Raw genomic sequence first — 16,595 nt, 5'->3', positions numbered from 1 at the left:
AACATGACCCAACCACTCAGACCCTGCCACCCACATGAGAGACCAAGCTCCTGGTTCACCCTTCAACCTGATTCAGACACAGCAGTTGCAGCCATTTGGGGAGTGAACCAGCAGATGTCCTCTCTCTCTCTCTCTCTCTCTCTCTCTTTGTCTAGTTCTGCCTTTCAAATAAATCTTTTTAAAAAGTCACCCTCTAAAGGAAATGTTTCCTCATCATCCTTGATAAATTCATATCAATTTTGAACACTTTTTGCTACTGCATTGCTTCAGCATTAGAAATTTAGCTCACCATTTAGAGATTTTCTTAATTTCCTATTAGTTTTCTCCTCAGGAATTTCTGAAAACCTTTATCTTCTACCTGTATGTGGTCCAATCAAAATGAAGCTCTACCATTCTGTGGGACTTGGTTTTGACAACAGGATACTCTGGGACCGTCCAAAGAGGAGTGGATAAAGAAACTATGGTACATCTACTCCATGGAAAACTACTCAGTCAGGAATTTTTTTTAAAAATCCAGAAAATTAATAAATAAAAAATTATAAGGAAAACTAGTCTTACCAGACATTATCATTTATTATAACATTTCTGTAATTAAACAACGGTGGATTTCTTTGTCCCAGTCTCTCCCTCTTGTCTCTGTCACTCTAACTTCAAATAAATAAAAATAAATACTTCTTAAAAAAACAAATATAGCATATGACAAAAGTGGTATTTTTGTATCACCTAAGATGGACTGTATTAATTTTTCTGGGCCAACTCAGAAACTTTTCAGAAAAGTTTTAAAAAATTGAGACCGCCTCACAACACTCATGGTGATTAACTCCAAAGTATTAGGAATAAAACTGTAAACAGTAAAAGCCACTGAAAAACTACAGGTGAATTCTTGCATAGTCTTGATATCAAGAAGGCCTTCCTAGCAATGAACTGAAACACCTCAGCAATACAAGATGTATTATTTTACTACATAAAATCAACTTTTTGAGTTAAAGAAACCACTATTAACAAAGCCAAAATATTGCTAGACTTGGAGAAGATACACCAAAGATAAAAAAAAAAAACTAATATACACACTCAGAATGTTTATCTAAGGGACTCTTTAAAAGAGCAAGGGTGCAGAAATCTACTAGGAAATGGGGAAAGACAGGAGATTTCACTCTGACTTTTCATCCAATTTTCAGCATCCCTCAGTACTAACCACACCCAAGCTAAGTCCGGAACGAGCTCTGCCCCATAACCTCTGCTTGCATGATTTTCGTTCAGTTGGCTGTCTTGCAAAGCTCTGGCTGCCCTGTCAACCAGTGAACACTTACTGACTGTCCACCATATGCCAATAGGAATGCAAAGGGAAACATGTCGTGGACGGATTCAAGCAGGCACTCATTGCCAACAGCAGCACATCTATGTTTGACCGGTGTGGTTCACAGGAAATGTGCCATGACCATGTTGCATGCCCTCCCATGGCAGGTAGTTCTGATTGTCTCTAGGCCTTGACTTAGGTGAAAACAAACAGAAATCAATCGCCAGCCTCACTTTGCCCACTGAATCTCCACTCCTCACTTCATTTGCCAATTAGATTTCAGATGACACCTTCCGTTTGTACTCTTCACTAATCTCTTCAACTCCAGTCAATCTCTTTTGCCTCTGTTCTCCCATGGAGAGTGCTGACCTTGCTGCCATGGGATATGTGTTTGTGTGTGTGAGTGTGTGTGTGTGTGTGTGTGTGCTTGTGTGTGTGTGTGTGTGTGTGTGTGATTATGTCTCAGTACATTGTGCCCGGGTCTCGCATGGCAATTCTGTCACCATCAAACATTTGTCAACCCAAATCATATCTGATCGGCTTATTGGCTAAGAAAAGGAAGTAAATATAGGTAGGAAGCTTCAGCTGTAAACAACAGGTGGCCTGACCAGCATCCAGGAAGAAATTGAAAAGGACTTTGGAGCCTTCTAAACATTAACACCTAGACAGACTTCAAGGCAGGTAAGTTCCCCACAGCAAAGAGTTGTGCAGAGGTGTGCGAGAGACTTGGCTGCAGAAGAGCGTGGTGAGTGACTCAAGCCAGTGGCTGCTAAGTGTGGTTGGGGTGTGATGAGAAGGTCTTTCTGCCAAATGAGATTTGGGGGAATCTGAATGGGGGTGGAGGGTGCGGCAGGTTCCAGCATGACTGTACTGTTTTACTGTGCCACTCCAGAGTGTGTGCTAGCTTGATGCCCTATTCAGAGAAAGAGGCAGGGAGAGAGAATTTTGAAAACCACACCAAAATGCTAAGTGATCTACAAAGTTGGGCAATGTTAGACTCCCAACGAATACACTATGGCGTCCGTGAGCTTCCCCCTGACACGGGTGCTCTCCCTTTAACTAAGACTGGAACCTTAAGGAATTCATGTTCTTTCTCCAAATCTCAGTTTCTTTCTCCAAAAGATAAAATTGACAGAGTGGAATTTAGTGTTTCCTAAAGACTTTCCAGCTTTGAAACATTTATCCTGCAGCATACAAATCACTAAAGGCAGAAAACCACAGCATAGAACTCTGGCAGCAATCACCCTCTCTGGACCTTGATTTTCTTATCTGTAAAACTAAGCCAGTGTGAATAGTAAAGGAAATGGATGAGTATTTATGAATCCCTGACTCCTTGGCAGCTCTTAAGTGCCCAATAAACAATATCAAAACATATCTCTTAAAAGTTCACAGAACTCCTCAAAGGAGCTACTGGTAGTTGAAGTCATTCTCAAATGCAAACACACTTCTAAAGCCGTTAGCACAGTAGCATCACTATGGCTAACAATTAGTCATCTATTTTATAATAGCCAGAAAGGTGGATATTGAACATTGCCAACACAGAGGAATGCTAAATGCTGGGTGGGGAATATACCAGTTACCCTAACCTGAGCCCATAATTTCTCCCCGCATTGAAATGTACACTGCAGCCCATAAACCTGTGTAATTATTATCTGTAGATTATTTTTAACTTCTTGTTTATTACTTTTAACATTTTATTGAAATACAGTATTTATACCAAAAAGATACTTAGGTATATAAATAAAAGAATGCTCGGTCCTCTGATCACACTCTTATCAACACAGAAGTTAAGAAAAGCAAATAACTCAAAGAGTCACTATTCCTCCTCCACTTTTTAATGGGTGAGAAGAGTATATTGTGATTTATGCAATATGGTTCAATGAAGCAATATATCATGTATCAAATCATATGACATATATAAAATTTTTATACTCTGTATCAAACACCTTATACAAATAAGAGAAAACATGTATCTGACTGATTTCATTTTGCATAATGATCTTCAGTTGCATGTATTTTGTTGCAATTGTCAAGAGTTCATTCTTTCTTACAGTTCAGTACTTTTCTATTCAATATTTATATAATTATGGATGTACATGTCACATATTTTCCTTATCCAATCATCAGTTGACGGATATTCAGGTTAATTCCATAGCTTACCTATTGGGAACTGAAATGCTATAAATACATGAGTGCAGGTAACTCCTCCATATGTTCACTTCATTTCCTTTGGATGTATTTCCAGGAGTAGGATGACTCAGTCATGTGGTAAATTGATCTTTAGTTTTCTGAGGTGTAGTACTGTTTGTACTAATTTGCATTTCTACCAACAATGTCTTCAGAGACCTTTTCCTTTTCAACCTTGTCAGCTTTTGTTATTTTTTATTTTTAGATAATAACCACTTAAAATGTAAACCCAGGTGCATATACGTGTGCATTTACTTGCAGAGCATGAATTCGATGACTTCAGCAGGCCCCATGGCCAACTCTGTGTTTGTGGTGGCATCCCACAACAGTTATTCTGTGATCCCAGGAGTCACGTCTCAGGTGCCTCTGAGTCCAGACAACCAGCCCCAGATTCATCTAGTTCCTGGAAACTCAGCTGGTTCCTTGTCGACTGTGAATGAGTTGCCTGCTCGAAAGCCCTTGAAAGAGGGCAAGACCTTAGGGGTAAGTGGTGTTATCCTTTGCAAGTCTCAAGCCACATGTCTGGAGGAGGAGTGCCGGAGTCCAGCTCCGGCCCGGGGTTCGGAACTCGTGAAGTGTGCATGGAGTCAGTGCAAAGAGAGAAAGAAAGAGACGGACCACTAGAATTCCATGATGATAGTGGACACAGCAATAAAGCCGTCCGCTTTATTTATACAGAATCAGTTAAACTCTGGCTCAGACTTTTCACGTCACCATCAAGTAAGTGTATCTATAATTAATTCTGCCATTTGTCTCACCGAAGGCAAGCTTGATCGGTAACACATTCCTCTTGTATCAGTTAAGGGAGGAATGTGTCCGGAGGCAGGACCCAAAAGATCAAAGAGAGAGAGAAAAGAATATATTTCCCCGGCACCTGGAGGGTTAGCACCCTTGATTAGCATATGGCAATGGGAGAAGGCTCTAAGCAGGTTCCCACCAAATGGGGGCAGCTGTGACAGCAAGTTGTAAAAACCTCTTTGCTAAAGGCAGTATCAGCTACCAAGCTCACACAGATACTATACTTAACTCCGCAGGGGCAAACAATGCCGAAATAGGTTACGGTGGCAAATTCTGATGTCCATGCAAAGGGAAGCGGGCTGCATTCAGGTATTCAAAGCAACATCTCGCCAGAGCCTTGCCACAGCGGGGAGCCCCCTGCCGCTCTGCTGCAGGCAACAATGCTTATCACACTCTCCTGCTACCCACATTCACCACACGGACCCCGGCAGAGGAGGTTGGGAAAGCTGGGAGAGACACACAAACTCCACGTCTACCAAAGTTAGAGCTCATCTGAGCCTGCCAAACACATGTCTATTAAATTGTGTAGCACCACCAGAGATCTCAGCAGCAGGCCTTGTGTTTTCTGATTTAGCCAATTTATGAAAGAGGAAGAAAGTCATCCCAAAAGTGGGGCAGTTGAACGTGCATTGTGTTGCCAGCATTCTTTTTGATATCTGTTTTTCTGGAAGAAAGTAAGTCTAATAAGGCCAAAGTAGGCCCCCCAAGGTGGAGTTGAAACTCAGTGGGATTGATTCTAATCTTTGCCCAATAAGAGAAAGGGGTCAGGGGAAGAGCAGGTTAGATAAGCAATAAAAGTCAACAATAACAAACAAAATAAGAGTCTACCACAATGGCCGAAATGCCATCTGAATAAGGCAATTAGGCTCATTTCAATAGGGATTCAAAGGATGATGAAGGTAGGTATGTCCCAGACAGCCCAGCTCCAATCCCAATTCTACCTTCAAAGATTGCTCATGGGAGAGTAGATTGATACAACCTGGATAAAACCAAAATTTACAAAATTCAGTTTTTGAGATTTTTATTCTGACTAAACCCAGAAAAAATGTGATATGTATTAGTGATATGTATTTGTTACAGGATGGTTTGTGATCAAAGAATGTAGACAGACAAAATATGCCTCACTCTACTGCTAGTTAAACCAAGGTATTGTACATCCTAAGAGTAACATGTATCAGACCCACAAAAAAAGCAAAGAAGCCCTTTATGTAATTATTTTGACATACCTAAAAATACCTAGTTAATGGAATGGAACAAAGCAAGGGGGTTGCAATGTGTATAATTTGTGGGCATTTGGGAGAATTTAAGAAAATATTTGCTACCATGATTGCTGTAGATACATATACATGAGAGAACTTCAAAAAGTTTGTAACAATGAAATTAAAAGATGTTTATTTTCATGTAAAACTTGAAATCTATGTGTGTAAGTAGTCCTCCAAAAGTTCATGAAAGAGCTACTGTTGTAGAACAGCCCGGTAAACCAGTGCTTGTGACACTGGCTTCCTGTTTTAGAGTGCTAGTTCTAGTCCCAGCTGCTCGGCTTCCTGTCCAGCTACCTACTAATGAAGGGAAGGCAGCAGAAGACGGTCCAAGTACTTGGGTCCTTGCCACCCATGCAGACGCTGGAGTTGGAGTTTCTTTTTTCCATTTTCTGGTTGTCCCAGACCTGATTATTACTGTCACTTGGACAGGGGACAGAAGAGATAAATTTCTCTCTTTCTCTCTCTCATTCACTCTTTCTCTTTTTATCTCCTTCTATCTCTCTCTTTTTGTCACTCTACCTTTTAAATAAGCAAATAAGTAACCATGAAGTGTGCATGAATTAATAAAAATGCTTGTACCAATATATATGCAAGATACATACACACATACAAGGCATACTATGGTATAGTACAAGGTACTTCAAAAGTACCCTTTTCTCATGGATAACAGAATTAAGCATAATGTCTGGCTTATATCTATGTGTATAATTTCTAAGTCATTAATGCAGGATTTCTCTGTATTAGTTTCTTGGCACTGCCTTAACAGGGGACCATAAAATGAAAGGCTTAGAATAATAGGGATGTGTTGTCTCATGGTCCTGAAGACTGGAAGTGTGACATGAAAGTGTAAGCAGGGCACACTCCCTCTAAAGGCAATAGGAAAGAATTAGAGGAACACCCAGACTAGTGTCCACACCACCTAACTGTACATTGCAACATTAAGCAGAATATAAAGAGAAGCAATTCCACCAGTCCAATGTTTGCTCCAGCTCCTCTTCCAAACATCAGAAAGACCCCGAAACTGTGTTTGAAGCATGCATGGCACCCTGGAGAGACATTCATCGTGAAAGATCGCCTTCACAAAATCCCCAGCCGGTTTGTAATCTCAAGGTGTACGTTGGGGAAAACAGCAGACAATTGTATAGGGGACTGTGGGTAGCTTTTATCTTATTTTCATTTTTCACATATGACTTTTTAGATCAGGACAACAAAATATTCATTAAAAGGAAAAGACACCTCCAAAGAGAGGTGATGTCCAGGCTCAGAAATAAAGGCTTTCAGCGCATGGCTTTCTCAACAGGCGGTCCAGATCCTGATCGGCCTGGCACACATCGGCCTTGGCGGAATCATGGCCACCATCATCTCCGAGTTCTACATCCCCATCTCCTTCTACGGAGGCTTCCCCTTCTGGGGGGGCAGCTGGGTAAGCAAGGTGGGCTCCCTGCACAGGAGTTCCCCTTGAGGGTGTCAAGGTGCCCTGGGTCTCCTTGTCAAGTCATGCAACTTGTGCCCTGCAAAAGGTGCCCGGTGCCAGAAGCCTTGGGCTGGCATGACAAGGGGTTACCCTAGAGTGTGTGATTACACAGCTCTGGAGACCAACAGTCCAAGGTCAAGATGCCAGAAGCTTCACTCCCTGGCTTGCAAATGGCCAACTTCTTCCTCTGTCTTCACGTGGTCTTTGCTCTGTGCACTCTGTGTCTTCTTCTCTTTGAAGGACATCACTCATACTGGACTAGGATCCACTCTACTGGACTTAGCCTAATTGCCCCTTTGAAAACATGTCCAAATCCCGCCATGTTCTGAGGGTCCTGAGGGTTAGGACTTAACATACAACAAAACAACAACAACAAAAAGATGGGAAAAAACAAGGGATACAGTCCAGGGCCTAATGTCGCATAACAACCCTGCAAGTGGTCACCCATTCAGCAGGAACAACTTCTCTACTTCACCCACCTTTCTTGTTTAATCAACCCAGAGTTGGTGCCTTTTTCTCATTCACAAAGAGAGCACCCATGTGCAGGTGGTACACAAGTATTAGCCCACAGAGGCCCACCAGCCTGAGCTCCAAGACAAAGACCCTATCACCAGGGCCCAGCCATGGCCTTCCAGCCCCACAAATGCCAGAGCTGCCGTGCACTGAAGGCTGTCTCTATGGAAGCTACCCCTGGCAAAGTACCAGGTGTGTCAGATATGTTGTGCTTTTCTGCCAAGTTGCACATCTTCCATTGGATTCTCAGAGTGGTTTGTGACTCCACTAAAGGTGCATCCTCCTCCACTCCAGCTCATTGTCTCTGACTCTCTCGCTCTTCCACCTGCCCTGTATACACAAAGATTTGATACTGAGCATTACACGCTACTGCATGTGAGCAAGCATTGGGCAGCTGCCCTGTCCTCTCAAATTCCTGCTGGGTTGCTCTATACTCTCAGTCTCCACAATCTTCCTAGCTTTTGATTGCAGGGCAGTTTGGTGCTTTTCTGCCTTCTTGCTTCAAGACCATCTCTTCCACCCAAATTTTGAATATCTTCTTCCAAAACAAAGGCGACTCGCAAGAACTGGTAAGAACATCCAAAGTTCAGACCTGCATCAGGCATTTGGCTCAACAGTCAACATAGTCGCTTGTGATGCCCACAGGCCAATATCAGGAATTTCCTTCAGATCTCCCATGTGGATGCAGAGGCCCAAACGCTCCTGCTGCCTTCCCAGGCACATCAGCAAGGAGTTGGATCAGAAATGAAGCAGCTAGAACTCAAACTGGCTTATATAAGAGATACCAGTGCCATAGTTTGAGGCTTAAGCTACTATGCCACAGTACCAGTCCCTGGTATCAATTTTTGAGATAAGAAAATTATAACTTGATTAATGAGCACATGCGTTTGAGGTCAGAATAAAAAACCAGGTCTGGAGGTCAATGTAGTAGCTCATCAGGTTAATCCTCCACCCTGTGGCACTGCAGCTAATAGGAACACTAGTTCATATCCCAGCTACTCTACTTCTGATCCAGCTCTCTGCTTATGGCCTGGGAAAACAGGTGAAGATGGCCCAGAGCCTTGAGACTCTACACACATGTTGGAGACCTGGAAGAAACCTCTGGTTCCCACTTTTGGATTAGCTCAGCTCTGCCCTTTGCAGCCATTTGGGAAGTAAACCAGTGGATAGAAGACCTACTCTCTCTGACTCTCCTTCTCACTATAAATCTGCCTTTCAAATAAAAATAAATAAATCTTCTAAAAAGAATAGGTGGCTGGACCTTAAAGTCTGTTTATGCATCTTCACTTCCCTGTCATATGATGCAGAACAACTTATTTGTTGTATTCCCTATGGTGAGCTGTTGGTCCCAGCAAAGGGACAGAGACCATCTGTGTATGACAGGAACCACAGAAGCCTAAGGAAGCATGTCTGAAACCCCGGCCTCTTTCTGAACAGCCCTCTCTTCGATTCCAGTTTATCATCTCAGGATCTGTCTCAGTGGCAGCAGAAAATCAGCCCAAGTCTTCTTGCCTGGTAAGTCCACCGTAAGACTGGCTCTTTCAGCCAGAGCCCCACAGAGCATGTCACCAGGAAAATAGGGCTACAGTTCCCCCCTAATCCTTGGTCCTAATAATGTAACCAGACACAGGGCTCACACACAACTGCTGGCTCAGACATGCAGGCCACGTGAGCCTGGACATGGAGGTGGTCAAGGGAGGGAAAGGACAGCACAGCTACCCCAGGAAAGCATCAGAGTGAAAGGATGAGCAACCTCCCAAAAGGGCCTCATGGGAGCTTAGGATTCCTCCCCAGCAGAGCAAAGACCTTCCCTAAGGAAGGTCTTCCCTAAGGAAGGTCTTGCCTAAGGAAAACCAGCCAGCCAAGCTCAGAAAACCTCTGTGCTCTTAGGCCATCTGAGTCAATTACATCCCAAGACTCCTACCTGTTTCCTGTGGAATAAATGGTTGAATGTTTCCCAAAGATTATTTCTGAAAATCCTTACCCCACATTGTGCTCTGTAAAGACAGTTAAGAGAAGTAGTCACTATTTACCATCCTCTCTGGAAGAACCACAATGCTCATCAAGGCTCTCAATGTTGTACAGCAAAGACCTGCATACCTATGTTGAAGCCATCATTTTTCAAGACTGACTTACCCCCCAACCTCCACACACAGAACACGGCTTTACCTGTTACAAGCATAGGATGCCAGGGACTCACACTTAGAAATGCTTTTTGATGAAAAGAGAGTTGGCTGGCAGTGATGACGTCACACGTTGTGAAGGCATGTACTACTGCTGAACCACAAATTGAGGATGGCAATTTTTACACAGTAAAAGTTGGAGAGAATAAAAGAAACACTTGCTGAATCTGTGCTGATCTCAGTTATGACAGCTTTCTTCTCCCACCTGGACTCTCCTTGTCTTCTTCTTCAGCTGAATGGCAGCTTGGGCTTGAACATCTTCAGTGCAATCTGCTCTGCGGTTGGAATCCTGCTGTTCATCACAGATCTAAGTATCAGCAGCACATACAAAATTCCCAACTATTATGTTCCCTTTGAGATCTGGAGTGTGGTGAGTATCCCTCTCAACCAATGACTCAACTATGTTTAGAAACTGCCAGAAAGTTCCAGCAAGCATCATCAAACACTGTAGGGGGGAGGTGGTGCTGTCAGAATCACAGCAAAGCTCAGATTCCTTGACCTGCAGCTTTATACACAAGCCTTTCCAGACTCTTGGTGTCTGCCTGTGTACATCAGCCCCTCTTGCCGGTCTTGTAGGGAGGACTAAATGCAGCGATGCATATCATCTATGGACCCATCCACCAGCTCCTCTACTCCCATTCTCTGGTTTCTCGCCTGTTTCTCGACAAACATTTTCTATAAAGGGTCAGATAGTGAGTGCTATGGGCTTTGCCAGCCAGTCTGTATGTTAGTTACAGCTGCCCCATTGCAGCCACCAGAAACAGTAAACAAGCAGAGCCGTGTTCTGATTAGATATGACCTATAACAAAGGCAGCAGGCAGAATTGGGTCCATGGATCATAATTTACCAGCCTGTACTCCAGATCAATAGGTTCAGTAGAAATGTAATGTAACCCACATATGTGATTTTAAGTTTTCTAGTTTTTCTGTTTTAAAAAGAAAACAAAACAGGTGAAATTAAGTTTAATGTTTACATAACCTAACATTTAAAATATTTTTATTTCAAGCTATAACCCAAATAAAGACTTATTAGTCAAATATTTTGCTTTTGGGATACTGAAATCTTTGAAGCCCATTATGTGTTCTGTCTTTAAGGCACATCTCAGTTTGGGACTGGTCCCATTTTGAGAGCTCAGCAGCCACACGGGGATTTGCCATTCCTGGATTGAACAAGGCAATTCCCCATGAGCTATCCCCACCTCCTGCTAATTCAATCCCCCACCTACACAGCCATACCCATCCTTTCCAACCTACTTACTTTCTCCTCTTTTCTTCCTCCCCTTCCCGTCTCTACATTACCAATTTTATTACCTTAACTAGAGCCCTATTCCATCATCCCATAAGCACACTTCTGCTTTCATCATAAAAACCAAGTCAGTGAATCTACATACGCCCTACTTCACCTATCAGCAGCCACCATGCAACTTACTGAGCCCTCTTTGTCAAAATTTCTTTAAAGTGGTGTCTACACTTAATATCTCCAATTTTGTTCTGTCTTGGGTCTACTCCAATCACACATTCACCTTCACATCTCCAAAAACCTTCTCTGCTCCCACATCTTAGTCATCCCTCCTCTCCAGGGACTTCATTTGCTTCCCGGTCCCACCCTGGGTGGTTGCTGTTTTCACGTCCTCTGCTGATTGTTCTTTTTCCCCTACCCCTTGGGCTCAGTCACCGGTCCTCTTCTTCGTTCTCTGTACTCCCTGTCTTGTCAATCTCATCCAGTCCAGTGGCTTGAAACATCTTCCTTATGACTGTAACTCCTGAACACACAGCCCCAGCTCCCACACTCCAGGCTGGAAAATCCAATATCCTTCTCATCAGCTTGAAATTCAGAATTTAGGTTCTTCAGATTTCACTTTCCACTCTTCTCTACCTGGATTTCCTTACTGCAATGGATACCAATTTTGTGGTTACATTTTCTGGAAGCAAAATCTTGGCGTAGTCATTGGTTCCTATATGTCTCTCACCCCTCACAGTCAACTCTATAGAGAATACTGTTGATTCTATTTTCAAATCTCATCCAGAACCATTTTCTACCAGTTCCTCAATTTCCACATAGTCCCAAGCCACCACATTTCTCCTATACTGCCCAAAAGCCTGCTGCCTGCTGTCCCTACTCCTAGCCAGACTTAGCACAGCAGCCAGAGCAAACCTTGATGTGGTTGCTCTACTCTACTCAAACCCAATTACTTAGATAATGTTCCTAAAGCAACCTACCAAGAGTTTTCCCTAAATAACAACTACCTTTCTCTTACAGTACACTTTTAGTAAATTCACACAGCAATTCTCTTAAACCCACACTTGAACTGCACAAAACCAAGTGAGATATTTTCCCAAAGGTGTGAGAGAATAGGGACTTTCCAGAAGTCATGAAATTGGTCTAGCACGGAGCACCATTTCAGCTCACATGTCTGGACTCCCAGTCAAGTGTTCATGTCCTCCCCATGCCTTCTGCTTCTAGGATGCTGGAATGGCAATTTCTAGTATGCTGCTCATCTTCTGCACCCTGGAGTTCTGCATCGCATGCACATCTTCCCACTTTGGTTGTCAACTGGTCTGTTGTCAACACAACAACGTGAGTCCTGGGGATGCTCAGCGGGAAGATCTTCCAAAGAGGATGGAGACTAGAAGGGTCTTCATGTTTCTCACACCTGTCCAAGGGCAGGAGTTCATCTACCAAAGGCTCCCATGCATTGCCTGCCATACTTCTTCCAACCTGAGGAGTGCACTGTCCTACTCAATTTAGCATGTTTGTAACAAAATATTTGAGAATAGGTAACTTCTAAGCAAAGAGATTTATTAGGCTTCCAATTCTAGAATTATTACGGTCCAAACAGGGTGGTGCTAGGGTCCAGGTGAAGGCCCTTTCTGGTTGTATCACAATATACAGAGAGGAAGGAATGGAAATAGCCACGAGCATGTGGGGTGGCCTCCCTTTGCAGCAACCCACTCTTGGAAGAAATAACTGCACTCCTGTGAAATCTAGCCCAGGCAGATGGAGCTTCCTGATTGTTTACCTTCCAGTAGGCTCCATTACCCCTACCTCAACACCACTACAGTGGAGACAAGGGTCTGGCACATGAACTGCCATGGGAAACAACATATTAAAGCTATTGCATACACTCCCATGTGCCTATATTTTTCAGGTGGGCACGGTCATCCCAAATGTCTATGCAACCAACCCAGTGGCCATCCCAGAACCAGTGTGTTCACTTGATATTAGCCAAATGGCCGAGAAGCGATAGAGCCAGTGTGCTCAATGCCAAGTTTTACATTGTGATCCAAGGCTCCAGCCAAGCAAAACCAAAGATTGTAAAAGAATCTTTCACTGGGGCCAAAAGAGGTAATCTCCTTTCTGGGCTCTGTAATGCTGGTTCTTCTTTCCTGAAAAACTAACAGAAACATCTCTCCAACCTTCCATTCATTCTGGTAAACCCTGTTAGTCCTCTATGAAGTAGAAGACAGGAATTTAAAATGGCATTTGCGTCTCTCTGCATGTGGGTATTCCTGGGTCTTTGTGAACACACATCTGAGCGATTATTATGTGGAGGACTGTTGGTTGGAGGAACAACTCTCTGGACACCTAATCTTCACTCTTCCAATGATTCATCATTTAATAAATATGTATTGAGCGTATGCTATGTCCAAGGGTCTATTCATGATAGAAGGAGAGTAAAAATTGTTGAACATGACATATTCCTTGACCTGAAAGAAATTACCAACTCAAAGAGAAGACACCATGTGAACAATTGTCTCTATCAAATGACAGCATGGAGTAGCCATCAGAGAGGTACTATGAGAGGGGATAACGAGGTGATGTCATTTATCCTGATAGCGATACAGTCAGGGATGAAGAATGCCAAGACTGAGCCTGGTGATGGGGACATTTGAGTGGGGCCTCAAAAGCAAGGAAGGGATTGGTATGGTGGAGTAGTGGGCTGGGCCACTGCCTGTGCTTCTGCATCCCATGCCAGAGTGCTCATTCCAGTCCTGGCTGTTCTGCTTTCTGCTTCCAGTCTACCTGATGGCAACAGAGAGTGGCACAATCCTCAGGCCCCTGCCACACATGAGGGAGATCAGGAGGAAGTCAGAAGCACTCTCTCTGTCTCTCTCTGTTTCTCTCTGTTTCTCTTTCTCTCTCTCTCTCTCTCTCTCTCTCTCTCTCTCTCTCTCTCTCTCTGTTTTTCTAAGTAAATAAATGCATCCTTCTTTTCTAAAAAGCAAGGAAGCCTCTTGCCCAACCATAAGGAGCCTCTGAGCTGAAAGATAGCTGGAGAGAGTACATTATCTTCTGCCATGATCAGGTTCTTTATAAACTATCCTCACTGATGTACACTGATGTTCAACTACTTCAATAAAGAATACTCCTGGGCCAAAGGCCATCTCATTGTTAATCATAATAGGAAAAGAACTCATTCCAAACAGAAACTGTTATGTCTGTATATCTATGTTAACATATAATTACTTACATATTACTGTTCGTCATGATCAATAAGCATCTGAAAATTTGCACTCCAATGAGTTCAGAGTATATATAAGAAACAGCAGCTGCTATCACACTTAATTATGCTACAGAAGCACTGCAAAGGTTTATTAGGGGGTTGGGGCTTGAGTATTTTAATGCAAAACATGATTTTTTAAGTTTACCTGAGTTGTTTGCAATGGTTCTTTGCCCTTCTGCTCCTTCATTGGCCGTGCCTGAGGTCACGCACATGTCCATGATATGGTTGGAAAAGACAAGGTCACGAGGCCTCAAGTGGGTTTACAAAATGAACATGAGATGTGCAATATTCTGGTTCTAGGCCAGCTCTTTTTTAAAGCTTTATTTATTTATTATTACAAAGTCAGAGGTACAGAGAGGAGGGGAGACAAAGAGGAAGATCTTCCGTTCGGTGATTCACTCCCCATGTGAGCATAATGGCCAGTGCTGCGCCAATCCGAAGCTGGGAGCCAAGAACTTCTTTCCGGGTCTGCCACATGGGTGCAGGGTCCCAAGGCTTTGGGCCGTCCTCAACTGCTTTCCCAGGCCACAAGCAGGGAGCTGGATGGGAAGTGGAGCAGCCAGGATTAGAACCAGCACCCATATGGGATCCCAGGGCATTCAAGGCGAAGACTTCAGCTGCGAGGCCACGCCGCCAGGCCCTCTAGGCCAGCTCTTCACAAGTCTGTTGTGTAAGCTGCAATGCTACCACAGCAAGCTCTCTGATAGAATCATCTTGTTCATGACTGCTGCTTCTCAGCCACCCCATCAACTTCACAGCTTCTCGTTCAATCAAACTCTGATCCTCTACACACATCCAACACTGTGTGCCCAGAACCTCCTTTATAACTCTGGCACTGAGGGAGCAATATGGGTCATCTCAGAAAAGGCTCTTTCTTTTTTTAAAGAATTTTTTTCTTTTTATTGGGAAGTTAAATTTGCAGAAAAAAAGGATATCTAGAAAGAAAGATCTTCCATCCTGTGGTTCCACTCCTCAAGTGACTGCAATGGCCTGAACTGAGCTGATCTGGAGCCAGGAGCTTCTTCTGGCTCTCCATGTGGGTGCAGGGTCCCAAGGCTTTGGGCCACTCTCTACCGCTTTCCCAGGCCACAAGCAGGGACCTGGAATGGAAGTAGAGCAGTCAGGACAAAAGCCAGCGCCCGTATGAGATCCCAGCACATGCAAGGAAAGGACTTTAGCCACTAGGCCACCACACTGGGCCCCAAAAGGCTCTTTCTACTACACCTGTTGAACCTCCAGGCAGGAAGCACCCAATACCTGACAATGACACCTGCCCTGCTGAAATCACCAATCTGCTTCTGTGGTCACAGTCCCTTCCTAACCTGCACCCCAAGTTATGAGTCTTGTATTCCAGACCCTCATTCCAGGAAACCCACACACAACATCAGCCTACACCTCATTGTCTCCTATGGGCAATGAAATTTTGTGCTTTTTCTGCATCATCTCAGAAGCCACCCATCTGCAAGATTCCTTTTACTCCATTCCCCTACAGAACAACTAAGCAAAAGAATTGGAAGGGGCCTTGGAGATCTGTGCCATACCCATCTAATGCATTGATGAAAACACAGAGCTAGAAAGCTCAGAAATGGACCCAAGGTCATTCTCCAACCAGTCCAGGGCTCCTTGCAGAAACAGGGGCATGTGGTAGGAAAAGGATGAGCTTTATGGCCATAAACCCCTGTCTCTACTTCCCTAGAAACCACCACTCTTAACTGGCTTTCTCCTCAACTTTCTGGTGCTGTCCTCAACATTTGTCCATCTAACCTCTGGTGATGTTCCTACCAAGTCGCCATGTGGTTAGCCCCAAAAGTCTGTTTCCAACCTGATGTACTCATCCTTTGCAGTATTTGACCCAAAACACTGTCTCCTGCTTCTGATCCAGCTTCCCCAGTGCTCATCTCATTCTCCTGTGTGTGCAACTTGTTCTCCTCCTGTCTCTCCCACATGACACTGCCACTAAGTTGACGTACTTAAGCTGGATTCAAGGACTGTCAGGAGATTCAAAGTGCCAATGAGTGCTATAAAGTACTGTAAAATGAGTAAACAAGCAAATCCAGGTCCCAAGATCACCATCCTCTAAGTGAGGACTCTATGAGAGAGACTGGCTTTTTCCTGATTAATATTCCTGCCTCTTTGAAAGTTTAAGTGCCATGACCACAGGAAACAAAATCAACATTTCTGCCCCCAAAATATGTGCTGGACATCACCTGAATACCCCTCAGTTGGATTCTTTTGTGATACAATCACAAAAGCTAAGAGTTTTCTTCAATAAGACATCCCCCATGGCAGCTGTCAGTCATCAATCCAGGCATCCTATTCATAGTCCAATTGGCTACCATCTGAAACTTCCCACAATCCTCTCCTTTGCAAGAGCAGC

The 16,595-nt window shown here is 43.7% G+C and overlaps 2 protein-coding genes across 3 annotated transcripts in view; both read left to right on the top strand.

Moving 5' to 3' along the window:
* The window catches only part of LOC131480166 (membrane-spanning 4-domains subfamily A member 8-like), a 147,005-nt gene that overhangs the window by 54,315 nt on the left and 76,095 nt on the right, over nucleotides 1-16,595 (top strand). The gene's annotated exons all lie outside the window — the stretch shown is intronic.
* LOC101534715 (membrane-spanning 4-domains subfamily A member 8) lies at nucleotides 3,748-13,090 on the top strand. The gene is made up of 6 exons (XM_058662982.1): nucleotides 3,748-3,967; nucleotides 6,845-6,967; nucleotides 8,987-9,046; nucleotides 9,947-10,084; nucleotides 12,178-12,291; nucleotides 12,863-13,090. Exons 1-6 carry the CDS (start codon nucleotides 3,749-3,751, stop codon nucleotides 12,959-12,961), a joined length of 753 nt encoding a protein of 250 aa, XP_058518965.1. The 5' UTR covers nucleotide 3,748; the 3' UTR covers nucleotides 12,962-13,090.

Source organism: Ochotona princeps, chromosome 4 (genome assembly GCF_030435755.1).
Source record: "Ochotona princeps isolate mOchPri1 chromosome 4, mOchPri1.hap1, whole genome shotgun sequence".
NCBI classification, from domain to species: domain Eukaryota; kingdom Metazoa; phylum Chordata; class Mammalia; order Lagomorpha; family Ochotonidae; genus Ochotona; species Ochotona princeps.
Note: the sequence above shows the minus strand (reverse complement) of the source record. Positions and strands in the feature narration are given on the sequence as shown.

Excerpts from the sequence above, each read along its gene's own strand:
- LOC101534715 (XM_058662982.1), top strand. The coding sequence starts at position 3,749 with ATGAATTCGATGACTTCAGCAGGCCCCATGGCCAACTCTGTGTTTGTG. Across the intron at positions 3,968-6,844 it reads AAGAGGGCAAGACCTTAGGG|GCGGTCCAGATCCTGATCGG; the intron begins GTAAGTGGTGTT and ends CTTTCTCAACAG. Across the intron at positions 12,292-12,862 it reads TCTGTTGTCAACACAACAAC|GTGGGCACGGTCATCCCAAA; the intron begins GTGAGTCCTGGG and ends TATATTTTTCAG.